At 37.8% G+C, this 26,427-nt stretch overlaps 2 protein-coding genes across 2 annotated transcripts; one reads left to right on the top strand and one right to left on the bottom strand.

Annotated features, from left to right (window-relative positions):
- Nucleotides 1–1,373: 1,373 nt before the first annotated feature.
- LOC137946348 (uncharacterized) lies at nt 1,374–6,311 on the top strand. The gene is made up of 10 exons (XM_068792606.1): nt 1,374–1,912; nt 2,034–2,171; nt 2,876–3,064; nt 3,413–3,550; nt 3,645–3,766; nt 3,876–4,008; nt 4,103–4,232; nt 4,318–4,397; nt 4,507–4,641; nt 5,675–6,311. Exons 1-10 carry the CDS (start codon nt 1,448–1,450, stop codon nt 5,909–5,911), a joined length of 1,767 nt encoding a protein of 588 aa, XP_068648707.1. The 5' UTR covers nt 1,374–1,447; the 3' UTR covers nt 5,912–6,311.
- A 2,301-nt stretch (nt 6,312–8,612) lies between these two features.
- On the bottom strand, nt 8,613–22,791 carry LOC137945406 (putative clathrin assembly protein At2g01600). The gene is made up of 15 exons (XM_068791288.1): nt 22,558–22,791; nt 22,411–22,480; nt 22,231–22,328; nt 12,084–12,222; nt 11,826–11,953; nt 11,636–11,728; nt 11,491–11,541; nt 11,309–11,374; nt 11,155–11,220; nt 10,926–11,006; nt 10,707–10,787; nt 9,874–10,041; nt 9,717–9,792; nt 9,490–9,608; nt 8,613–9,187 (listed from the first exon to the last, which is right to left on the bottom strand). Exons 1-15 carry the CDS (start codon nt 22,645–22,647, stop codon nt 8,840–8,842), a joined length of 1,674 nt encoding a protein of 557 aa, XP_068647389.1. The 5' UTR covers nt 22,648–22,791; the 3' UTR covers nt 8,613–8,839.
- Nucleotides 22,792–26,427: the final 3,636 nt, after the last annotated feature.

The raw sequence follows: 26,427 nt of genomic DNA, 5'->3' as shown, positions 1-26,427 counted from the left end.
ACAAGGTGTATAATGTTTGATTTAATTAACTATTGGTTCTTATAAGTAATTTAAATTAATCGATGACAATTAATCTATTAATTAATGTTCATTGGTCAATTGTTGACTACTAAGAGTCCAAGGGTTACTTAACTACAGGTTGTTTAGTAGTCAATTGAAATACACATTAGGCTCTTATCATATAGTTCAATTAATCAATAGTAGTCTATTTGCCCTAGTCAATTACACTTATTTTGGCTATTGAGCATCCAAAAGTATATTGAAGATTGAGAATAGCTCATACTAGTCCGATCCAAATTTAAATCATGTGATTTTCATATATAGCTTCTTAGATGTCTTAACTTCAAATATGACTAAGGATACAATTTTATCCTAGAATTACCCTATTGTTTTGTTAGCTTGGATATGAAATAATAATCTAGACATAATTAAAAAAATTAGTCAATTTTACCTCGTTTACTTGTTTAGTCACAAAAGAGAGGATTCATTTGTTAAGTTATGGAGCCTGATTAACGCCTTATACTGAGTTGGTCAATCCACAGTATATTAACTGTTGTTTCATTAAGGACAGTTTGAGAATTTTACTCTTGTATCACGGTTACCCTAATTTTCTCTTTATAATTGAGGGGGGCCGCTGTCTTTTATCATCTTAATCCAAGGAACATCTTCAGTTGCAACCCAAGAGGTTAGAAAGAAACACATGTAAGTGTGCGATTTCTCTTGTAACTATTTCATTTTTATAGTGGATTACTGCAACAGCGAAAGACAGGACGTAGTCTCACCTTGAGGCGAATTGTATAAATCTTATTGTTTGTTTTCGTGTTTGTTTTTTTTTTCTTTCGCGATTATTATTATTGTTCTCGTCGATAAGGAGTAGTAAAATTCTAAACACAATAACTTGATAAAGATCCAATTTATAAGTGAGCCCACCCCTAATAACTATGAGATGATCAAATCATGAAAAATAATTAAACAACCCCACACGAAGTGGATGATCAAAGATATAACAAATTATTATAAGAGTAAATATGGCAATTTTACTTTTTCTAAAGGAGGAAGCGTGAGTTGTATCCACATATAAACCTCGAAGAGTCCGCTTTTATCCAAACATAAAAAGATTCAAAACTGTTTCTGCAAATCGGATGTTTCTCTTTAACCGAAGTTGTTACAGATAAGCCTATTTTCGTAATTCTAAGATTTTAGCAAATCCTATTTGGTAAATCAAGCTTTTGTCTTTCCTTCTTGACGCTTGTCTAATCCAATCAAGAGACAAAACGTCACTCGCCTCTCCAGTAATTAAATCCAACTTTGTGGGCATGCTCTACCCCTTCTCGCTTTAAATGTCAAAACCTCCTCCGACGACCGGGCCTTTCCCCTTTTTCTTCTCTCTTTCTCTTCCCTCCTCGGTCTTCTGTCTTCTGTATCAAAGAGGCTAAAAGAAAAAGCCATGGATGAAAAGGCCTCCCTCGAATATCTTCTCCATGAGCAGGATGAGATCGCTGTTAGCAACGCCGGCGCCAATTCTCATGGCTGGCAGAAAGTCACGTACCCCAAGCGCCAGCGGAAGAATGCCAAGACTGCTGCAGATCCTGATCATGACGGGATCCGGGCTAATGGAGCTGCCGATAAGCCTAATGTTTTCCGGTCCTTGGAGCAGCAGACCGAGGAGCGCCGTCGCCGAGTCCTAGAAGCACAGAGGGCCGCCGAGGAGGCTGCTGCTGTTCCCAGACCCAAGCCTGCTCCCGCATCCGACGAGGACAGCGATACTGAATTTGCGCCGGCTAATGGTGCTAATGAACCTGAGACGAAGAAGACGAAAGCGAAGAAGCCTAAGAAACCTAAGGTTACTGTCGCTGAAGCCGCGTCCAAGATCGACGCGTCTGATCTCGCTGCTTATCTTATGGAAGTTTCTGTAAGTTCGTAAATTTCGGTTTTTTATTCTGTAATATTATTTAAATTGGTCGCGTGTGGGCTTACTTTTTGTGCTAAATTACGGATTTATTGTTATTGTTTTTTTCATCTCTGTGATGTAGAGCTCGTACGAGGGGAATCAGGATATACAATTGATGAGGTTTGCTGATTATTTTGCCCGGGCATTTTCTTCGGTTAGTGCGGCGCAGTTTCCATGGACGAAAATGTTCAAGGAGTCACCTGTGGCGAAGATCGCCGATGTGAGTTTGCAACTTCTTTTATTATTACTATTCTATGAAATTCCTGGAAAGTTGTTATCATTTCGTAGCAATTTTTTTTAAATAAGGGCTTCGATCTGTGATCTGCAATCCCTTTATATAACATCCTCATGCTGATCCAGTTCATAACCTTTAACATCCCATTTAAAATAAAATAAAAAAACCTTTAACATCCATATCCCATTTTATACATGAAAAATTGCTTTAAGAACTGTTTTTTCTCTAGGCTTCTGTCAGGTCTGAACTCTTAATTGCTGGAATATTGTCTCAATAGCTTATCAATTATGCCCAATTATTTTTCCAAATAAAAAAAAGCCTATCTGTTCTGCATTTTATGGCCAGCTTAATGTTTTAAATTTCTCCTTGCCCCAACCTAGTTGAATGGTTTGTTTGCCAGTTTAGTTCTCACCATAATAACTTCTTTTGTTCCCTATTTTTGATAGTCCTTATTGTTGTTTGTTATGTACTCATCTTAACAAATATATCTTCTTAACGGATTTTCCCATTAGTCCTTTGAGATATCTTCGATCCCTATACTTTCTTCAACTGGTTTTCATATAACTGTCCATGGTGTTTTTAGTTGCTTTTGAGTTCACGTTTATGTCGTGTAAAGTCTGCGTTTTTTTTTTTTTTTTTGAGTTTTCGAGTAAGGTGCTGTGAGTTGATTGATCTATTTCGTCTTGCAGACACCTCTATGCTACATCTCTGAAGCTGTTTACAAGACCTCGGCTGATTGGATTGGCCAGCATTCTGTTGAAGCACTTGGTTCCTTTGCTTTGTGGGCATTGAATAGCATCCTAGGGGACTTGGCCAATCAGCTAGGAACCCATAAAGGATCCAAAAAGACAGTTCAACATGTTTCATCAAAGGCTCAGGTAAGTCCCTTTGTTCTTTTGGGTGCTTTTTTGCTTGTCCCTATGTTCTTTTGGGTGCTTTTTTTCTATGCTCTTAGTTTCTTCTATACTGAACAATAGAAATTCTGAAATAATACCTAACATTGTCATGGTTTTCTTTTATGGTCCTTTATCAATGGAGCAACAAAAACATAACTCTCTTTTTCTTAGCAAAATATGTAAGTAATTTATACCATGCAAAGAGAAGAATAAGGGTATTTACCGGTATTGTAGGAATTTTTTCCTTTCATTTACGAGAAGCTTCAATGTGCTTTAGTTATTACTTTCCCCATTCCTGGCTTGAGCAATAATTTTTTTCTGGAACCCCAGGTAGCTATTTTTGTGGTTCTAGCAATGGTATTACGTCGGAAACCAGATGTTTTGGTCAATCAGTTGCCCATATTGAGGGAGGATCCTAGTTATTTAGGACAAGATAAGCTTCCAGTTATCATATGGATGATTGCTCAGGTAAAGTTGACTCACTTGCGTGTGGACATATGGTGCTTATTCTGTTTGCTAATAAATTCTGTTTAGCATTTATCTGAAAATTTACCTTGTATAGGGTTCCCAAGGGGACCTGGTCATTGGGATGTATGCCTGGGTGCATAACCTCTTGCCAATGATCGGCAGCAAAGCAGGTTGTAATCCACAGTCAAGAGACTTGATATTGCAGCTGGTGGAAAGGTGAGCATGCATGTCTGGACACACCTTATCTATCTTTAAATATCCCGTGTCTTCTTCTTTTGTGTATAAATAGGTTTGCTGCAGTTGTTCTTACATTTTGCTATAACAGAATTTTGTCAGCACCAAAAGCACGACCTATTCTATTGAATGGTGCGGTACGCAAGGGGGACCGGTTGGTCCCACCCTCTGCACTTGTCCTGTTAATGCGAGCTACTTTCCCTGCACCATCGGCTCGTGTCAAGGTTGTTCAACTAATCTTTTGTTTCATTTATGAATTCAAGTGCAAAGTGGAGAATATGAATGTAAGGAGGTTGCTTTCATGTTGATTTGGCATAGGCTACTGAAAGGTTTGAGGCAGTATATCCCATCCTAAAAGAGGTGGCTTTATCAGGCTCACCTGGAACCAAAGCTATGAAACAACTATCTAACCAGCTTTTCCCTATCATCGTTGAGGCAATAAGTGAAAGTAAGTTCAGCAGAGATGCCAGTTTTATTTACTAGGGAAAAGAAATTGCAGCTCCATAGAAAATGAGATCATTTTTGTTTTGCAGACAACCCTGAACTGTCTAAAGAAGCTTCAAATGTTTTCATCTGGTGTTTGACTCAAAATATTGATTGTTACAAGCAGTGGGTGAGTGATTATACCAGTTATTTGTCCAGTTTGAAGTTTGAGTTGCCTTGTCCTTGATGGCATCATGTGGGGGAAATTTTATTCTTTTTATCCTAATCAATTGAAACAGGAGAAACTATATTGGGACAATATAGAAGTAAGTGTCCAAGTATTGAAGAAATTATCTGATGAATGGAAGCAACATGCTGTCAAACTTTCTCCTTTTAACACTCTGAGGCAGACGGTCAGAGTTTTCAGGCAGAAGGTAACTGCCTTTTTCTCTTGGATGTAAGAATAACATTTGTCCTATGCGTGTGAGGTGATAGGTTTTTTCAGCCTACCCTCTGAAGTCTTATTTGCATCACAAAATGCTAGTTGAATAGACAAAACTACATGATCATGATGGTGGGCATATATATTTTCATGTGAGTGGAACTTAAAATTCATTTATACCTTTTTCGGACATCTCTAATTTTTTATTTTTCTTTTTGGGAAATGGTTGTCATTTATAATTTGTACACATCTATACTCCAAAAAAAAAAAAAAAAGAATTTGTAGATGCCATTTTCAAAGGAGAATAAAAAAGTTTCATGACGTGAATGTAGTGTTGTTCTTGAGGAGTTTAACAAATGACATAAAGTGTGTTGTCTTTGCATTTGATGATTATCTGTATCTACAACCATATTTTAAGTGCAATTACGCACTTTGCACAAGACACACTGCACACTTAACAGTCAAATGCATGATAATTATGTCATACTTGACCTTCTTAAACAGGCTTGATATTAAAAAATGACAAGATTTTTTTCTCCTATATAACATATCTTGTAAGTATTTTATGCCTAGTTGTCTTCTTTGTTGTATGTGACTGTTAACCTCGATCTGGAAAAGCATCAAAATTATTTTGTTGGTTTCGTTATACTCTCATTTTTTGTACAACCATTGTCATGGAGTATGAGTGTTATGTTATTTATACTTCTTCAGCTCAGGTTTCGGCTCTGCTTTTTATCTTTTGATTTATGTACACAATATGAAGAGATCATAGTTGATCAGAATTGAGTTTTGATAACTGTTGTCATCCAACCAGTTTTTGATATGCCTAATCCAGACAGTTGAGCCCATTTATCAATGTGGCCAAATTTTTTTTCTGCTGATATCAGACTTCTCTGATAAGTTAAGGCTGAGATGATAACCCGTCTAAGAATAATACTGTTCAACGTTGTATTTAGCCACATGAGTTTTTTAATTGAAAACTGTTTGTATGATATTGACTTTTTTTTTATGGATTTTTGCAACAGAATGAGCAGGCCTTGGATGGTGATGAGGAGGCCAACCACAGAGCCTCCATTAAGGAAGCAGACAAGTATTGTAAAGTGATAGTGGCGAGAACAGCACGTGGCTTTAGTTGCATGAAGAGTGGGGTGTTTGTTCTTACAGTTGCCATTGCTGCTGGTGCTTTCTTAGCTTCTCCAAATATGGAATCATGGGATTGGAAGAAACTTTATGCAATGTTCGCTACCCCCCAGTCCTTCTAATCTGGTTAGAACTAGAGCAGGCATTACTGATTGTGGCTCTAGAAGAGAAGTTGACAACTATTAGGCTTTACTCTTTTGTGTGGTCGGTGAGATGCAAGGCAGAGGAAAAAGGTTAAATTAGCTCGCAGATATATCCTTGGGATGAGTTCAAATTAAACTGAGAAATGTTAAAGGCGGTAACAGCAAGTTAAGAGGAGGGTTTGTGTGCCTTTTTATAAGTTTTCGCATGGCAGCATCTGATGGTAAGATTAATCTTAGGTCTTGTTCGTTCTGTTTCGTGTTTTTTTTTCTGGAAAAAAAAAAGATAGGCTACTTCAGCTGTTGTTTCTGATATCAGAAAGTATCAGGAAGACAGATAGTTTGTAACAAAACTTCCATCATCCAGCACCATGCTTTCATACTTCCATGCCTCCATACGTATGTGTTTGGATATAAAAAGTTCACCAAATTCAGGGGTGGAATGATTCAGTTTCAATAAAATGGATAGGAATTATGAGCATAAAAGTGCTAGTGATTACAAAATGATGGTAGGTTGGTTCTTCTGGTTGCTTAATGTGACTATAGGATCCTGCTTCATCTTTCCATAAAATGGTTTGGCATTATGCAAGGAAAAGGTCTGTTGAACCCAAAATAGTTGATTGATATTGTTGTGATTGCTTTACGTAAGACTAGGGTTCTGCTTTACCCTTTTACAGATTAGATTGATGGGTCATCCTGGGCAGGAATAACTGGATTATATGGTATAGGAGATGCTCGTTATTATGAACGTTGTTACAAATGTATGCTTAAATGAATATAGTCATTAGGTTTAGACATTCTTTATTCTTTAAAATGAAGTCGTCTTGTCATCTTCTGCTTCTGTTTGTTAAAGTAATCGGATAAGAACAATGACGTTAATACACAAAGAGGTAGAGTAATTTTTGAAGTAATCGGATAAGAACGATGATTCACACCAGTTGGTCCGTTCCAAGGTGAAAATTTTCTAATAGATGGCGTAACTAGGTTAGTGCATATGCCAATGGCCGCTTAATAGAAAATTTCTGGAATAGAGCCAATAAAATGACGCAGTAAAAATTCGGTTTTTTGCCTAAAATTAGTCTCATCTAAGGTTAGTACAAGGGGGACGCTCCAACGACTGCATACCTAAATTTATGTAACTAGTCTCGAATTAGTTGGATTGAACGTGATTATGTTCCGGGACTGTTTGTTCGTTTTGCTTTTTCTGCGCGATTGGACGTTTCGTGCTGTTGAAGAAAGCTAAGAACTAAAATCAGAATAGGTATATATTTTCTCTTTCTCTTTTCTCTAACTTTAGCAGTAGTTTCAATTTGCCTACTGCTCTGTCGTGGAATTACCTCTAATTTGTCTGTATGCTTCTTCTTTTTTAATGGAGATTGAATTTCAATCCTTGCATATTTCTCTATATTGTTCTTTGTTAGAAAATATATTTAGGGGTAGTTTGGTTATTTTATCCTTCAGGGGTATTTTAGTTATTTCACCACATCCGGGCCTTAATTTCTATATGTAATCTTGTTCTATTCATTGAGTTACGTTAGTGATTAAATTTTCTTGTTCATTAGGGAGATATACTGAGAATAAGTTTTACTAAGTGTATAGGGGTAATTTTATAATTTTAATCCTGAACCTATTATTTAATAGAGTTGGGGGCACGAACCCAACTAGCCTTCTTTGCCTCTTTGCCCTTTTTATTTCTTTTTTTCTCTTTCCTTCTCTTCCTCCTTATTTTCACTTCTTCCACCACGAAAATCATTACTTTTATTATGGTATTAAAGCAGGAGATCATTGTTGGAAGTAGTGGTCGCATCGAATCGAACTGAGTTCGAACCTGCCTATGTTTGAGTTAGGCATGATTTAAATATTTCGAACTCGAGCTCGGGTCTAAAATTTTAATTGAGCCGAGTTCAAGTTCCAATTTACATTTAAAACTTTGCATAAAATACATGTCAAATAAATTATATATAAAATTATACATACATTTTACAAAAAATTGGGCATAACCTTTGTATATTAATCCTGCATAAAATTATCTATATACTGTGTATAAAATTATTCATAAAAGATACATAATTATGCATAAACTTTATTCAATAATCAAACAAAAAACATTCATATGAAAAACAATACTAGTTTTGTCCATTTATACTCAATCAGATCCTTCTGATTCAAGGACTGAAAAACCAGATCATTGAGACAGAAAAAGTTTTAAAAAAATGGTTTTGAATAAATACCCATTTTCGTTTTTTCTTCATAATATGTTATAATAGTATTTATAATAAAAAAAAATTGAACTATGATTTGGTTGAGCATTCGCTCTTCTACCAATTTCTGTGCAGGTACCTTTTGTTTCGCCTCAGGAAAGCCCGCAAAGAAATGGACATATTGGGGTCGAAGCTACTGAATGGGTACGGCTATAATGCATTGGGAGCAAGCTCCATTCATTATCTTCAATGCCTGGATATATCTCTAAGAGCCACTAGAAAGGTCAAAACCACCGTAGCATTTCTAGGGCTCCACCGGTTACCTAGGCCTGGCATTACCACGTGTTCTATGGGCTTCTTTCTTATGATGATAGATGAGTTGAATCGCTCAGGTTGGCTCAAGTTTCGACTTCTGATCATTTGTTTTGATGCTGAAAGTTTCTCTTTGTTATCAGAAGACTGGAAGAATTATTGGGCAAGAAACTGATACATCTGATAATAACTTGACAACAAATTTTACTCATTTCCAGTATTACCATACTAACAAAAATCTATAGCAGATTGTCTTTACATACCTAAATTGCAGCCACTCTTTATGGATAGAGGAAATACAATCATAGACAACACTCCACTGAGTGACTCAGCCGCATTTTATATACCAGAATACAACGACCACCAATCGGAAATTTCAAATCTCACACTAGTCTATCTACAGCAAACCAGTGCTTCCAAATGGATTATTCTGATGGGGAGGGGGGGGATTCATAGGAAAGGAGCCAAAACCTGTGGTATCTCCAAATGGATTTGATTGGTTCATCATCATCACATTACTAGGTGCAAAAGGATTCGGTTGCATCAATATTGATTGGCCATAAGGTTGTTGTTGAGCAAGCGCTGCCATTTGAACCGCTGGTGGAGTAGCTATGCTGTTTGATGAAACAAAAGGATCCTGAATCTCAAACGGGTTATGGGCTGGTACTCCATACATTGGCTGTCTGGATCTGTATGCAGCATCATCATACAAACTATTGAGAGTGAGACTGTCCAATCCACCAGCCTGCCAAAGAAAAAATTTCTATCAATAAAGTGCAGTAAGATGCTAACATGAAGCATCTAAATATGAAAGGGGCATGCGTGGAAGACGATGTATTTCTAAGACCGATGCCACACCAATATATTTTAAAGAAACAGAACAGAGATTTGCTTAACGCAAATATAAGGTTCTATTATATCTCTTTCTATGCTTTGACATCCCAATAAAAAAAGACACAAAAAATTTGTTGCCATTAGTTTTCTAATAAATAAAAAAAAGTAAACTAAAAAACAAGAACTTTAGGATAAAATATGGCAGGCACTAACCAATTGCCGCTCAGTTAGCAAGGAATTATCGTTGCTAGGAGTTTCGACAAGAGCAAGTTCCCATCCAGTAGGATCAAATTCTTTCGCTTGTACTGAACGAGAGTCATTGGATGCAACACCTGCCAAGATAAATACAAATAATAACTATATGATAAAGGTTCATAATATTAAGGCCATAAATAGCAAATTTGAAATGTAACAGAGAGTCCTACTACAAAGTCACTTACTAGATGGAACAATGGCGAGTGCCAAAGCATTGCTTTCTTCTATAGCAGTTGCATCTGGGCTAACAGTATTTAGTCCCTAGACAGAAAGAAATAAATTAACATAGTTCAGTAATTTACTGACTGATACAGTAAAGGTCAACATTCAACATGGACTCACCAACAAATCTCCAGTGTCCAAGCTGAGAGGAGCAGGTGGAGAAGATGGGACATCTGCAGCTGAAGGCATTTCTTTTGGTTCTTCCACAGGTGGCTTTTCTTCCTCATGAGGAGGTGAAGTTGCTGCCTCTTCAGGTTTGTAAGTCAAGAGGAGTCTCTCTGGGAATTCCTAATGCAGAAAAAGAAGCTTGACATTATTCCTGTTATCTAATACTGCAGCAATCATTTGAAGGGTAAATCACGTAGGGGAAACGGTTTCAGATATTAACAAGCTCAAGCCTGGTACATGATGACCAATTGCATTAGCTTTACAAAGTGAAGGGAAAGGCCAGTCCCTGCTATCAGCCCAAAGACCAAATTCCTCATCAACATGAAGAAACACAAGTTCCGTCACATACTTACATTCAGTAATTTGCTAATACAAAGGAGCACTTGATTATTATGGAATTTAAAGCATTCACACTCTAAGAAAGCTTCTAAAACAACACTTAGTAGAGGGCATAAACCCTTTCAAACCATTAATTTCAGCATGAGCATATCTTTCTAGTACCAAAAAGGTAAGAATGTCCATGCCCTCTAGTAAATGTCCTTGACTAAAAACTTTGTCTACAGAAATCAGACCTTATAACATTTGCTCACCAACCTCAACAATCTACCTACTCCATAAAGATACAGACACAATACACTATAAAAAAAAAGCACTCTTGCTGTAGACATATCCAAACCACACCAGGGTAAAGCAAGACCTAATAATATACAATGGATAGCATAGGATTATAACCCACAAGCTTAAAAGGAAGAGAAATCTCCCATTACTTCAATGCATATACTAACCAATGGCTCTCTTGAAACAGAAACCACTCGTGGTGCTTCTCTTATATATTCCTCCATTGTTGCAAGAAATGACTGTGGTGGCTGAAGAAAGGACAGAAAATACAGGTTAAGTTTAAATTCAAAGTCCCTAATCAAGACAAAAGAAAAGATTAAAGTATGAACAAATTTTCATTTGAATCCTGAAGTAAGAAAAACTTAAAAGCATACAAGCATCTTTACCTCTCTTAATACTGGAAACTGGAAATTCCTGGCAAGTTCCAGGCCTCTGCAAATTTCATAAAAGTCAGAAAGGCCCCCTGCCTGCATATCCGTTGCACAAGCATGTTGAGTACTTAATGAAGCTTTCTCAAAAATAAAAAAATGTACTTAATGAAGGCTTCAACAGTAGACACTAGCTATAAAAAGGTTTTTCCACAAACATAATCAAGTAAAGAGTAAGATACAGTACCTGCTGGCCTGCCCGTTTGTAAATTTCAAGGGCTTTGACAGCTTCATGCCTTGGCATCTCAAAAAACTGAAAATTAAAAACTATCAGATAAAGGCAGAAAATGGATATCATTATAGAATACCCTAAACATAAACATAAGTATGACAATGCTTACCTTGTCAACAAGATTGATGATGCCATCATTAATAGCACAATAAATTTTAAAGCTTTCCTTCAGTACCTACAATTTGACTAAAATATTCTGAGCCACTGCAATATGAATGCCTTAACTGAAGCAAACTAGAAATATTGCATTCCCATATAATATAAACAGTAGCAAGACAAGATTGAGGATACCAAAGCTAGAGCGTACTGTATGACATAATTTCCAACAGCTGCTCCCTCTGGCTGTGAAGTCAGAATCAATGTAAGTATTCTCAATACAGAAAGACTCATAAATTGGCATAAAGAACCTGAGGTCAGGAAATGACATGAAATATACCCGGCACCCAATCAAGCGATAGAGAATCTGCTGGAGAGCAGGCAACTGTTCCAATAGCTCTTCACTTTCCAGATCCCTGGTTCTACTATACCCCTGGAATTAAATAAAAAATAATACAATAGGACCAAAGGAAAAAGAGAAATAAAAAAAATAAGGACCTCCAATTGATTGTTGCAAAACTTAACTACACCTTTTCGATCCCTTCAGCAGGCTTTGTCAGACGCTCAGCTTCAATGTCATACTTCAGAACTCTAAAGCACTCTAGTCTTTCCTCCAAGAATAACGCATATGTACGAACCCATGCAGAGCAATCCCAAGCTGGAAAAGAAATGATGAGTCAAAATTTTGGGTTTATGATAGAAAGTTCACTCTGGATGCAAGGAACATATGTACACCACCCAAAAAGGAAAGATGAACAGATAATGAAAGCATGTGGACAAGAAGAGACCTATAGGACTTGAATCATCTTTGAAATTTGATAATTGTAGTATCCGGCCCCTCTGGGAGAAGTTCAGAAGTTCTTCACGAAAAGTAGGATCCCCCTCCCTCAGAGTCCTATGAATAACTATCAGTGTTTTCAGTGCGACCTGCACAGTTATGGCCCCAAAATGAAAACTTTAAGCATGGAAAAAGAGAGACTGAAAGCATCTCAACCTCAAAACCATAGCAAGAAGTTAATTTACTAACCAGTTTAGCGAAAATTGAGGTTTTCATTGTTCAGAGATGATATTTTTCAGTAATATTGTAGCCAATACAGAATGAAGGAACTAGAAAATAGCATGCAAAAACTACCTGCACATAAATAACACTACTAAATAATTTCTGTCAATTTTTTGCAGAATTTTCTCTCTCAGAATCTTCCAATAATGTAGAAATTAATTTTCCATTTTCTCACTTTCCGTGGAAAAAAAACATAACAAATAAGGTTACTACACACATGCAGTTCAGAAGTACTTTTTGCCCAAAGGTGATCCAGTAAATGGTACGGATAAAATCAATATCAGTACTAGACTACAGAACTATTAACCTCAAACATACCCGAAAGAACTTAAGGCAGATACTGTAAATAGAGAACATGTGAGGGAGAACATATGCACAGACTTCATTGATTTACAGAGGGCATATCATGGAGTAACTAGAGACTTCATTTAGTAGACATTAGGAAGAAGATTGGTCCAAAAGGATATGTTGACATCCTGAAAGAGAAGAAAAAGGATAATACATGCAGCATAAGAACCACGAATGAGGACACAAGGACTTTCCAGTGACAAAAGGCTCACACCATGCATTAGCCCTAAGGCAGCATTATTTTGCACACATCATGGACAAGTAGCACATAAAAACACAGTTCCTTTTTAGATATCACTTACAGATTATGTGATGTTCTCATCCAAGTTGCAAGATTATATTAAGAGAAGAAAGATACATAAAACTCTGAATGCAGACAGAACACAATGGACAAACGGAGAACAAATAAAAAATGAAAAGACACAGAAGATACAGTTAACGGGCAAATCTACAGATGCCATGCTCAGAAAACTAAAATATGGGGACAGGCTAGAATTTGAAGTTGCAAAGTAAGCTGATCTAAGACTAAACTTTGGAACTTAAACTTTAGTGCATCACACAGAATGTTTAATCTAGCAAAGGTTGGAAAAACCAAGCTATACCCCAGACGACTCTTTTGGCTGTCAAAGCCCATTTATGAAATTTATAGAACAAACTGAAGTATTGAATAAGTGGATATTGATATTTACAGCGTTGTATATAAAATTGTAATTAACTTATTTAGATATTTCTTAAATATCCTGTGGTAAGCTAACTAATGAAATCATTCAACTTAGTAATTGAAAAACACAATTCAAGCCTAGATGATGGTTTTTAATAGATCAACACGCAATAAAATCTCTGTTCCAGTCAACATTCAAATTTATGCTCTTTGGGTATAAACTAAACAGATTAGTTCATTTTTATCTTCTTCTTTTTTTGAAAAGGGTGAGATTTATTAAGTGAAGGGGGGCAAAAACACAATCAAATGAGCATTCCCATTACAACAAGAGATTGGAGGGAAGCTCCACGCTTAGCAAGAGAATCAGCCAAGGAGTTGGATGATCTTGGAACGTGAAACCAAAAACAAGAAAATAGAGAGGAAATGTTCCTTATGTCGTGGAAGGTAGCCCAATGCTACCATGGAGGCTCAGCGTAGGAGGACAAACACCAGCATATCACCACTTTGGAGTTGCCTGCAATAATAAGGGGGCCAGATAATTTCTCAAAAAAAAAGATAAGTGGTCACAAAATACAAAAAGGCCTTGGAGAAGGGCCATGGGCTCAGCAAAAGTGGAGTCCAAAATCCCCATTAATCCAGAATACGAGATGAGAGTGGAGCCAGAAGAATCCCAAATGAACCCGCCAAAACTAGTAGGTTCGGGATTACGAAGAGCACTTCTATCAAAATTGAGTTCGAGGACGCAAGGGGGAGGGGGTTTCCATTATTGCATAGTGGGGTCACTGGAAGGAATAGACATCTAAGAGGTGGCTCGCCAATTGCTACAGAAAGGGGATCTCATCGAGGTGTTGAAATTCCTTCTGACAGTGGAACCAAGGGGAGACCCCTGACCATTGACGCCACTAGAGACATCGTTAGCACTGAAGAATTTACAGCTGAAGTGGTGGTTGTTCCTTTCTCTCCATAAGCCCCAAGAGATGTGGGTAAAGTAGGCCGAGAGGAGGAGCTTCATCAATCGGGGAGGGGGGATCCAAGCAATAGGTGGTAAGTAGGGGTGGCATCGTACCGAGCCGGTTTGCGAGCGGCTCAAGGTCGGCTCGGTTTGATTCGTTTTATCTGGATCTTGAACCGAGTTCGAGATCCAGAAAAAAACTCATTTAAGTTAACGAGCCGAGCTTGACCAAACCATGGTTCAGTTCTAAAGCTCGCGAGCCGGTTCGTTAACTTAACAAGCGGCCCAAGAGGCAGGAGGCAGGAGCGGGAGTCGATGAGTCGTCTTCAACATCGTTCGACCCTTCGACTTCCAGTTCGATATTTTCGTTCTTGTTTCTCGGAAGTCAGGGTCAACTTCAAGTTCGATATTTTCATTCTTGCTTCTCGAAAATCAGGGGGAGGGAAGAGGTCGCCAAGCTATGGATTCAAAACTCGAGGCTTCAAAATCGGGCCGATAGACTATCGAAAATGGTGAATGATGGCCCCACCTTTGCCAATAATGACACCCGTTTAGTCAGCGAGGTAGAGGATGCAGAAGAGGGTTTCACCGTGAGAGAGTTTGGGAGGCGGCAGAGGGTGCCTGATCAAGGAATGGTGGCGTCGCTTCGCTAAGGATGCAAAGCCGTTATAGTCAACGCGATGAGTGTCGGAAGAGGGATCGAGCGGCCGCTTCGCGGAAGGAGGAGAAACGAAAGAGGAAGGTTCCATTCCGTAGCCCAATATCTCCTCGCTATCGTTCCTTCACCATTCTTTGGTTTGCCTTCCCTCACTCTACTCACATTTCACACTTCTGCTTCCAGGGAATTGAACTCTTGAGCGACGCTCTTGGATCGAAAGACGAAGGGCTTTCCACTTAAATTGAAGGTTTGCGAATTGCGAATTGGAGACACCGCACCTGGGCTTGCTCATGCGTAAGACCTACCCCACATATTAGGTTGTAGTCCCACGAGATATTGAGCACCGCAGAACTTAGATGAGGCCCACATTTCAGGACTATCAGATAGATCAATGGGACTAAAATCTGCCGAAATGCCTAGTGCCGTTTCAACTGAACCAAGCATCGATCGATGAACCTCCGACTCTTTTCCCTTGCCTCATCATCAGCTATTATAAACTATTATGTAAGACAATTTAAATTATTTAATTTTTTATATAGATTTTTAATTTTAATTATTAACATAGTTTTTGTTCTAAACTATTCAATTGTAACCGTGGTGTTCAATATCTTTTTAAAATGTGTGCATATATGAATTTGTAATACATATCTGATAAATTCAATTATTAGAATTTATAATATATATTCTGTTATTTCTTATTAAAATTTCATATAGATTTATGAGGCCAAATCGAGGATAATTTTTTATTTTCCATCAATCTTGATCTCGTACATATTTCAGCCATATTTATTTATACATTTTTATGTTATATTTTGTGGAGATGAATTATTTTTTTGAATAAAATCTATGCATAATAATGCAGTTTTTATGAATAATTTTATGCAGAATGTATAGATAATTTTATATACAATTTATTTGACATGCATTTTATACAAAGTTTTAAATATAGGTGGAAGCTCGAACTCGGTTAAAATTATTGGGCTCGAGCTCAATAACAATTTTAGGCTCAAGGCAAGGCTCGTCTCAAGCTCAAATTCAAAATATTTAAATCAAGCTCGGCTCGAACATAGGCAGGTTTGGGCTCGGCTCGACTCGATGCTACCCTTAGTGGTAAGTGGCAGAGAGATCACTAGGAAGGCAGACTTGAAGGTCAATCAGATTGATCAGCCGAGTCCACACCCTCCAGGCATAAGGGTAGTGGAGAAGGAGATGGGAAATGCTCTCATTATCAGCATTGCAAAGGGGGCAAACGGGGCATTAGATGCATGGGCCAAAGTTACTTCTTCTCTGAAGATTGTCCATAGTCAGGTTTTAATTATGAAGAGCACTCCAAATAAAAAATCTGACATTGGAAGGGGGGGGGGTGGGGGGGGGGGGGGGGCGCTGAGTGGTGCCACATGATAGCAGCACACCGTCTCACAATCCAACCTGAGATATGACGATAGGCAGATGCAGACTAAAATGAGCCACTATCAGCAGGTCTCCAGATCAGATGGCTTCTGATTTTCATGTGACTGAGGTCATCAAGGAGCATACACAAACCCGAGTTTTGAATCATCCAAACCACGCCAGAGGTGGAAATTCCAGCAGCCACCAGAACCCACAAATCAGCCACAAAGATCAAGGGCGTCGACTAAGGCCATGTAAGGCAGGGTAGGAGGCATTGAAAGGCCCAAGTCCTCTCCACTAGTCATTCCAAAATTCAGTGTGGTGGCTATTCCTGACAAAGAATCTGATAGCAGCTGCAAAGGTGGGGAGCAAGAGGAAAAAGGAACACCACAAAGAAGAAGCATGTAGCATGATACTCCAGAAACCCACAGGATAATATCTTGCTTAAGCTTAGCCGCAACCATGGGTCTCCAAATGGATTTCAGAGAGGAAGTGAATATCCGCAGCCACTTAAGAAGGAGGGCAGAGTTCATGTCTTTGATGAGTCTGATCCCCAAACCACCAAGGGTTTTTGGCTTGCATATATCCTTCTAGTTGACAAGATGGTACTTAAAAAACCATCATTAGAGAGCCCCCCCCTCAAAGTAAGCATTTCTTGATGCTTTCAGTTTGATAGTAAACGGATGTTGGGTAGGGGAGGAAGGAGGGAAAATGGTTTGGAAGGCCAACAATGCAGGACTTTAAGAGAACAAGATGGCTAGCTTTAGAAAGAAGCATTCCGTGCCAAGTGGTTAGGCGATGATCTATCCTCTCGATCATAGGGGACCAAAGGCTTTTGTGTGGGTGACAATCAAATAGGAGGAGCCCCAGGTAGGTGGTGGGAAGAGTTGTAAGATAACCACCCATTAATTGGAGTTCATTTGTATCTTGATTATTAATGATGAAAAGTCTTGCTAATGGCTCCTTTTTAGAGATAAGAATAAAATTACTCTAATGTAAGGAATCTTTAGTACGCATTTACTTAAGTTAATTGGAATAAGAATTTGGTTAGTGAGTTGGACACCTCAGTATAGGGAGAGGCTATAGTCACATCAGAGTTTTCTTAGGAAACAGGTTGTTAAGCAAGAGATGACATGAACTAGGTAGTTTGCTTTGACTAATTTTGCATCAACTAGTAAGACTTAGAAATTTGGAGTAGGATTCACTCCAAAAGGTGTAATGGTCTTTTAAAAAAATAAAAGTGCACCAAAGGAGGCAAGCAGTTAATTCCCACAAAAAAACTTTTTCTTTCTTGTATGGAAGAGGTTACCCACTTGACATGTTTTTTTTTTCTCTCACAACCACCTCTCTATCTCAAGAGTGCCTACAAGGTTGGTTAGGCACAGGGTGGCAGTTTACAGGTGCACATTTAGTGCCTACAAGATTACTTAAGGCAATTAGTCAGAGGGTTTAGAGCTCCAGAGGAAGGCCAAAAAATGTAAATTATCGAGCGTATCAACCAATTAGAAAAATCCTTAAGTGAGAACATAACACCAAAAACACAAGCACAAGCCTACAAGACTGAGGTGTTTAAGCACAGCTAAAACCACTACTTTTTTACGGCATCAATTAGTTGATGCTAAAACAGGAAACAATGACATCAAGGCATGGGGAAGAGTTGTGGTTCAGAATTCTGGTTTACAGCCACAATTCGCATGCTTTGATTTTTTTAAATTCAAGATAAAAGGATGGCCCCACAAAGTGGACTACCGAGCAGAGTACCCTATCATAAAAGGACCAAAAAGCGTTGCTATAGTCATTTCACTAGAGTGGCTCGGCTAGAGATGGTTACTGGTTCTTGAGGGAATGGGGGTGGGTCACTTAAATAGGAAAGAGTATCTAGAGAGAGGTTGCCAATCTCCCCTACTAGAATAGTCCTACTCTAAGATGGACGTGGGTGTATGAATGGAAGGTCTATAGACTACTAATATTTGGGCTATAATGATGAGAAAGGGTGGCTAGGCTAGTGGAATGAGAAGACTAATAATCAAAAGAATGCAAGATAGTTCCAAGGACTTTTACCGTTGCCAAAGGTCATCCTCCTTAGGGGAGTAGATGAGTTGGCAAGACTCCGTGTACCAATAAATACCTTGTTCATTGAGGTCTAGTGGCCTAAGTGATCTTTATATCGTCGGTCAAGACACCTGGGCCAAATCCGATAAGTTAGTCAGGGCTAATAAGGAGATTGCATTTATATGAGATGATTACAAGGCTTACAAAACTTCCTATTTATAGACTAGAAACTAGAGCAACTTCTACAATTTTTCCTGTGTGAGACTGATGGTTTGAACGCCCCCTTACTTGTGATCTAAGCCATAAATTACACCCAGACGCTTCTAGACTCTTCCTTTGAGCTGGCACCCTTTTGGAGAATTCTATAGAACAATTTCGCCCCTTGGTTGAATTGGCGCCCCTTCTAGAGCATTCTTTGGACAGTTCTGCGCTTGTTGGCTCGCACAGCTTTCTGAGACTTCTTGGACTCTTTACCCTTAAACTAGTCGGTTCCTCTTCCTCTAGAATCTTCTTGGACTCTTTCACTGCTCCATAGCTAGCACCACTTTTTAAGACTACTTTATACAATTTTACCCCTCTTTGGAACCACTTGTCTCCTCCACCTTGCTAGCCTCCTATTCCACTTTAGACTTTTCTATTGGACATAAATAATCTCCCAAGGACTTCTAGATTACGACTCAATCCTACTAGGCTCTAAGGACTTCTAAATTATGACTCAATCCTACTAGGCTCAGGCAGGAGCTTAATTCTTTTATTCTCTCATCTACCTCTTGAAGCCAACATGGCCTCTCTCTAGGTACATTAATTAGGGTTCGTAACACAATGCAGTACCATGATACAAATGGTATGCAAGGGTTCAGCCAAATATGAACTCAAAAAATTTGCCAGGGTGATAGTGTCAGTTTTGGGCAGACGGGATTCAAAGATTTTAATGCAGCACCATCAAAGTTGGTGCAAATGACGTTGAAAATGCCACTCAAATTGAGGGGTGAACTAGGAATGTCTTGTCAGAAAAAAAATTGGGTGTTAAAGAATAAACTTGCAGTAGAAGTAAAGGATCTTGGAACAACGAAACTAGGAGAAGTGTTAAAGGATAGAATCAACAAACTTTGAATAGCCAAAAGAAGTTTCAATGGAGCAAGCGCATTTACCAAAGAAAGGTGATACATACAGGCATCTGAATGACTTTCTCTTGCAATGTCTGGATTTCAACCTTGAGGACAAGGTTCTTTTATATAGTAGAGATCTAAGAACTTTTACCATGTAATTGACTTAACTTATCATTAAATAGAATAAGTATTGGGTTTATTGAGTGGTGAGCCCTAGTTTGGCTTGGGAGTGGGTTCAGAGTGAATTTGCTTAGGAGAGAGGTTAGTTAAGTTAGAGCAGGCATGAACTGGTAGTTTGCTAAGAGTGATTTGGCGTGAATCATGAAGGTTAGAGTTACTTGTAGTGGCCTATGCAAGTACTTGTCATTTAAATAAGAAAAAGTACTAGCAATTGATTCCCGAGCATAAATTTGTTCTCTCTTGCATGCAAGAGAATTAGGAGATCCTTTGAAGCAACCCTACTTGATGTGTTTTGTGCCTCCCTACATTCCCTATCTCACATAAATACCAAATTGCAGTTCTTTTCTCTGCACTTAACTGCACTACGAAATCACATATAGGCAGGTTCTACCATTCAGCACCACCACCATCATCATAGCCTTTTTCCAAATCTAATGTTTGGCTACTTGAACCCACCCACCCCCCCCCCCCCCCCCCCCCCCCCCCCCCTCCTTCATTCTGCTACACCATTCATTATCTATATTGTTAAATCAGCTCATTTACAACTGGCCCACCAATTCCCTTCAATCATATTCTAGTATTCTCGATTTTTTAGAAAACTTTGAATTGAAATCATTTGGGTTCTTCCTACCAGCACCCCTATTAGGGATGTCAAAATACTCAAACTAGTATTTTAAAAAAAAAATCATTCAATTTTTTTGAAAATGGTATATTATTAAATAAACTAGAGCTTAATTTATTTTTGAAAACTTAAGAGTGACCTTCTAATTTATTTTTGAAAACTTAAGAGTGACCTTCTAATTTATGAATAAGATAATTTGTATGAAAAGCTTTCATAGATACATAATAATGAGCAGACAAATACACATTTCTTCACTTAATCCTCTAGTAACAAAAAATAGACTATCTGTAATTGCATTACCAAAAAAAAGGAAGTGATTTCCCTTATAGTAAGAGTAAATCTATCTATCTATCCATCTATATGTGTGTGTGTGTGTGATTTATCAACACATGAAATCAATTTAATATATATATATATATATTAATTAATGGAATCCCCTAATGAGACCCTCTCCTCTTTGTGAACACATGATGAGAAAATTCAAGAACTTTTCTTTCATTTAGAATTTCATATGTGTTAAAATAGGTTATGATATCCCTTAAAATTTGGAGGGTATTCCCGAAAGCAACCCAAATGACAGACTTTTACCTCCAAAACCTTCCTTATTTGGTACAAATGTGTTGGTAAATGGACAGTAATCAATTTCAACGGCGTTTAGAATAATATATCATTGAATAAATTTTATTTATCTTATAATAGATTAATTTTTAATAGCATATAAACTTGAAAAAAAAAAAAAAGAGGACAAGAAAATTCTTCGACCATCAAATTTGACAGAGCAAAATGATTTGATATCAACATCTCTTGTTAAAAGTTCCTTAAAGAGTTTGTTAATGCATGCTAGTGGGAATGCTTGTCTTTTTTAAAGACCTTGTAATCTTCTTTATGCCATATATAAATAAGAAAATCTTTTCAAGTTAGGAAAATTAAATAATAACATGAAAACTAATGTTACAATAAAACCACATTCTTCTCCGCCAACTTCTAGGAGCCTTTTAAGGTAAGTTTGTATATTTCGCATAGGAGATGACAAGAAGCCACACTTTTCTCAAAATCAGAAAATTGATGTTGCAAAAAAAATTTTATCCATCAAGAAGCCAGCGCAAATAAAATGAATCATGGCAAATAAGGATGTACTACTTGGTCGTAAGACAGATTAGTCTAAGGTCAAAAGGATTTAGCCTCTAAACCTTTCAGTTTGAATTGCCATATTGAAGTGATTTGGCTGCTTGAGAATGAAAATAGGCAAGTCAAATGAGTTTCATCCAAGACCAATAGATTATATGCAACTCAAGGTAACACCTAGCATGAAATCGAGTAGGATGTGAATCAAACACTAAAAGGACAGGGCTGAACACCAATAGGGACAGAAGCAGCAAAGATTAAGAATAGTACCCAATGAAATTGGACAAATAAGAACATAAATTTCGCAAACAATTGAGTAAATTAAAGCACATGTAGCAAAGACATGTCAGAATAAACCAAAAAAAACAAGTTATGGTTTCAAAGATTGGAAAACTTCAATATGGAGGGGGAAATGTGATGATTTCCAAATCGAAAAGATCTTTTTTTTTTTCCTGGGGAAGAGACTGAACAAGATCTACATATGGTCCAAAAGCATCTCCTTAGTAAAGCACATTTCCAACTAAATCAGTAAATGAATTAAAGAATTTAGCCATAGCCGCAGCTAAAGTGACTAGGGCTGAACGAGTAAGACGAGGACAAAGTGAATAAGCAAAAACCCAATAAATAGAAGGAACATAAGATCCTCCGGATAAGAAATGATCAACTCAATCCAGAAGCAAGGACCTACAAACAAAACCCGAAATCCGAGGAACGCAATAAGGAGAGCAATGTAACAGAAAGATCGAAGTCCAATAATAGGGCGAGGATTAGACACTTGCCGTCCAATTATGCGTCTTCGCAAGCCGGAGTGCAAGGGCGTGTATACAGTAGGCGACATCCGCACGGGGGCGAATCACGGAGGTGGCGGCCAATATTTCTGAAGTTTTCAAACAAAATTAAAATCCTCAAATATCAAGAACTCTTATTCGAGCAAGATCGCGGCAAAAAACGCTGCTCACTTCTAACTTGACGCTCCTTGGGCGGGCACTCGACATGATTAGTGGCCTTAACGATCGCGACATCCACATCCTGTCATCGCCATGTTCAGGTTTAGTTGTCGTTCAAACTTTAGATTGATTAACAGAAATTGGAATCGACAGGGTTACCTTGAATTCGCTATTGACCTTGGCGAGGCCGACTTTGGTGGTATCCTTTAAAGCGCCATAGGCTTTTCTCCAGACCGGAAGAGTGCCCATCTGTCCTCCTCAACCGTCGCCTCTGCAATCGCTTCGCTTCCGACGCACCCGCTCTTCCTCTGCCTCTCTCTCCGTAGATCGCTCGATGACGCCTCTCCTTTCGGTTCGGTAGCAAACAGCAGTCTTCAGCCTCTTTTTCTTTTTCTTTATTTTCTCTTTTACTTTTATTTTTTATTCTCCATAACTCCTTTCCCCTCTGGCGGGTTGTGGTTATGAGCTCCCCGTAGGCAACTAGACCAGACAAGAGTCCAAAAAGCATCGTTGGTTGGGCCCACCATGTTACAGGTGGCTCACCTGCCACCTTGGCAGTTGAAAGTCAAACAGTCTTTATTGACCATCTGATTAATAAATGCTGAGATCTTGGCTGACCGAAGACATGATGACCTGGAATTGAAGTTTATTTTTTACACGTAACCTGTTTTACGGTGGCGCACGTGCGGATGATAAAGGGCAAGGATTTGTTTAGTATTTTTGAAGAGTGAGGGAGGTAATTTGTATTGTACAGAACTGAACAAGACGAGGATTTTATCGGTTCATTGTTTTCTCTGAACTCTGAAGTCTCAGTAATGTATTTTAAAGCAAAAAAAAATAAAAAATAAAAACTAAAATACGATAAAAGCAAGGGAGGCCGGAGAATCAAATGCCGCAAATGATTCCTTGTCCTTGGTTTGGTTCTGCTTTCACATGAAGAGGCTGCCAAAAGTTAAAGCGCTATGAGCTGTGAGAGCTAGAAAAAGATTCTCAGTGTTGGAAGAGCAATGAAGTGTTCAAAGTGTTGATGAAGTGATTCTACAAGCTAAGCAATGAAATTAGAGTTTAACTTCCAGCAAGAATTATAACATTTGCACACATTAGAACAGTTTTACAAGAGTTTCTTACTTGTGTATGAAGAAAGAGTGATTTATCTCTACTCCGACAGAATCCGTCTCTACTAAGTAAGCAACATAATTTAGACCGTAAAGGGCTTATCAACAAGTAATTCTTAGTCACAAGACTTTTCTCAATCAAGTTGAGCTAATGGTCGGTTTTGCCTACAGAAGACTATACAAGAACAAGTAGATAAACACATCCAATTTTATGTGTCTACGCTATGTAGCTGTAGTAGCTCTATCGGTCCTTAGTGACTTGATTTTAAAATTTAAAGGTTAAGGTAAATTTCATATTGGTTTTTAAAATTGGGAGAATCACATAAAATAACTTAATAATAAAAATACAGATTTCACAATTCAAATCCAACAACTAACAACTTAAACAAGTCAATTTGGTTTTAAAGTAATAGAGTTCTAATTCAAATATACTTGACCAAGTATAATCAAATGATTTCAAAATACATACACACAAGTACTAGAATTTTATGAACTTAGCCCCAAATTTTCAATTCTATGTAAAAGCACCTTCAATTTGATTTCTATAATGAATATTATGATTTTAAAGTATGAGAGTAATGACTCTAGCAAACATTAAGCTAAGCAAATAAAATTTTGAAACTAGTAGCTTGATAATACTTAGCTCCTTGAGGATTTCTTTTGAAAAACCCAAATTCAAATTTCAATTTTCGTTTCAAAGTGTAAGAGTGCATGGGTGTGGACGTAGAAGCCTTAAGAGTTAAGAGCTTTACACTATGAGACGAAAGTAACTAAATAAATAACTTTTCAATATTCAAAATTGAATCATTGAGCTAGGTAAAGAAATTTTCATCCTTTTATAAATCTTAGTGAAAATTCAACTAATTTTTTTAAAAAATATTTCAATTTTTATTTATGAACTACTAATCACATCATAGGTCCTTACAAAATTTGGAGACTTATCCTGGCTAAATCAAAATCTTTAATGTTGTTCTACATCTTTTCTAAAATACATCATTCAAACACTTGTGGACCGATCAGGCAGTCCATAATGTGTCATTCTTCTTTTCTTCTATATTCATATGGGTCGCCACATGGTTGGTCATAGTACATTTTCTCCTAAGCATTTAGCTTTAAACTCTTCCTTAAATGGATGCTTCCAATGACTTTCACTTTTTTGGTCATCCAAAGCAATGCCCGTTCGATCAAAAAAATTTCTTTATTGTATTTAAATGCCTAGGTTAGTGGTCTTCAATAAAGAACTATCTCTCTCCAATCGATTGGACGAGTTGTTTCACTCCATCTAGGCAAATGCCCTCTGCTATTACTTGTTGTGTTAACTGACCTTCTAGCTGTTTGGATGATGGCTGAGCCGGTTGCTTCTCAAAAGTATTATCAATCTTGTCCAATCAGACGATGCTACTAGACCGTTCAAATGGTGTGCTTTTTAGCTTGATTTACTTGATCCCTTCTTCAATGGGTCATTTAGATGATCCTTGGTTGTGTCAGGAAGTAATGGGGCCAGTGTCAGAGAGATTGGCCCCTAAGAACTTTTTGTCTCTTTGTCGTATGTTGTACTCAAGCCACATCAAAGGGGAGATCTCTCCCTTTAATTTAGTTCTCGGGACTTAGTGTAAACTCTCAGAACTTACAAAGAGCAAGGCGTGCGACAGAGAAGCTTGGGACTTCGACTCTATTGCCGAAACAAAAACCCTCGGGACCCGGAAGAGAGGGTGCTACTGTTGTGTGATGCCTTTGGAGGAAGAGAAGGTGCTGCTGTCTGTGCGACGTCGTTGCCGGAGCAGAGAACAAAGTCTGAACTCGTCCCCCAATTGTATTGTGATTCCTCCATTATAATAAAATCCTTTGAAGCTCCCGTGGACGTAGGCAATTTGTCGAACCATGTAAATCTTGTCTCTTTGTGTTGTGCGTGGTTACCGTTTACTTTATTGTCATCGTTAATGAATAACAGGTTGAATGACTATGCTGCCAAAAATATCCTTTTTGGAGCTTTTTGGTGCTATCGAAACATGGTTAATGCAATTCATTAGTTACTTAAGTATTTGTTATCATCAAAATTATTTCAATGAGGATCTTATAACCAAAAATTTCCATTTTTTATGATAATAAACACTAAAAAGTATACCAAAATTGGCATGCTTTCTTCTTTAGTCCTTGTCCCACAAATAGGTTTGCTCCATAACTGATGGTTCTCAAACTAGGGTCCAAGGCATTGGGTTTTCTACCCCCATAGTAGCCTTGCCCCTTTCAGATATTCTTTGTGTGGCTAAATTTCCTCTTAGTTTGATATTTGTTAATCATTTGACATAAAAAAATTTAACTTTGGTGTAATTTTTTCTCTCTCACTATGTTTTCCAAGATATATAGAGCAAACAAGTGATCGGTAGCAGCCATGAGGAGGGTGGTCTTTATTTTCTAAACAATTAAATACGTTAGTAGCTATCACTTCACATGTTAAAGCTAACCCGCGGGTTAAGTGTACCTTCAAGCTTGTTTTTGTACCCTTTACTCTTCTTGTTTTTCTTTTCCTTAGATATAACCTTAAGGACATTGTTGATATTACATAATTCCATGGTTATAAATTAAACATTATGACATAGGGTTGAGCAATTGACCATGTTGGCTCAAGTGACTTCTCAAAGGAGAGAGGGGGGGCTCAAGTTAAAAGTGAGCTGTGTGTGTAACTAAAAAAGCACATAAGCAATTCAAGATCAAATATAACATGCACACACCACAGGGACATATAGGTTTTTTGTTATCGATGTTCCCTTAGTGGTAGTCATTGCCCAAGAACCCTTACTTAGGAAAAATCCATTATTCTCAAAAGTTCTAATAGTTGGAATTACAAAAGAGATTTCAGCTCTCTTTAGCCACGTGTAGCTCATTACACAATTTTTACAAAGTCAATCTGTCC

This window comes from Aristolochia californica, unplaced genomic scaffold (genome assembly GCF_029961685.1).
Source record: "Aristolochia californica isolate CCGP_79_NKW_82.1479 unplaced genomic scaffold, dmAriCali1.0.hap1 SCAF_12, whole genome shotgun sequence".
Classification (NCBI taxonomy): domain Eukaryota; kingdom Viridiplantae; phylum Streptophyta; class Magnoliopsida; order Piperales; family Aristolochiaceae; genus Aristolochia; species Aristolochia californica.
This window is presented reverse-complemented; position numbering and strand designations above follow the sequence as displayed.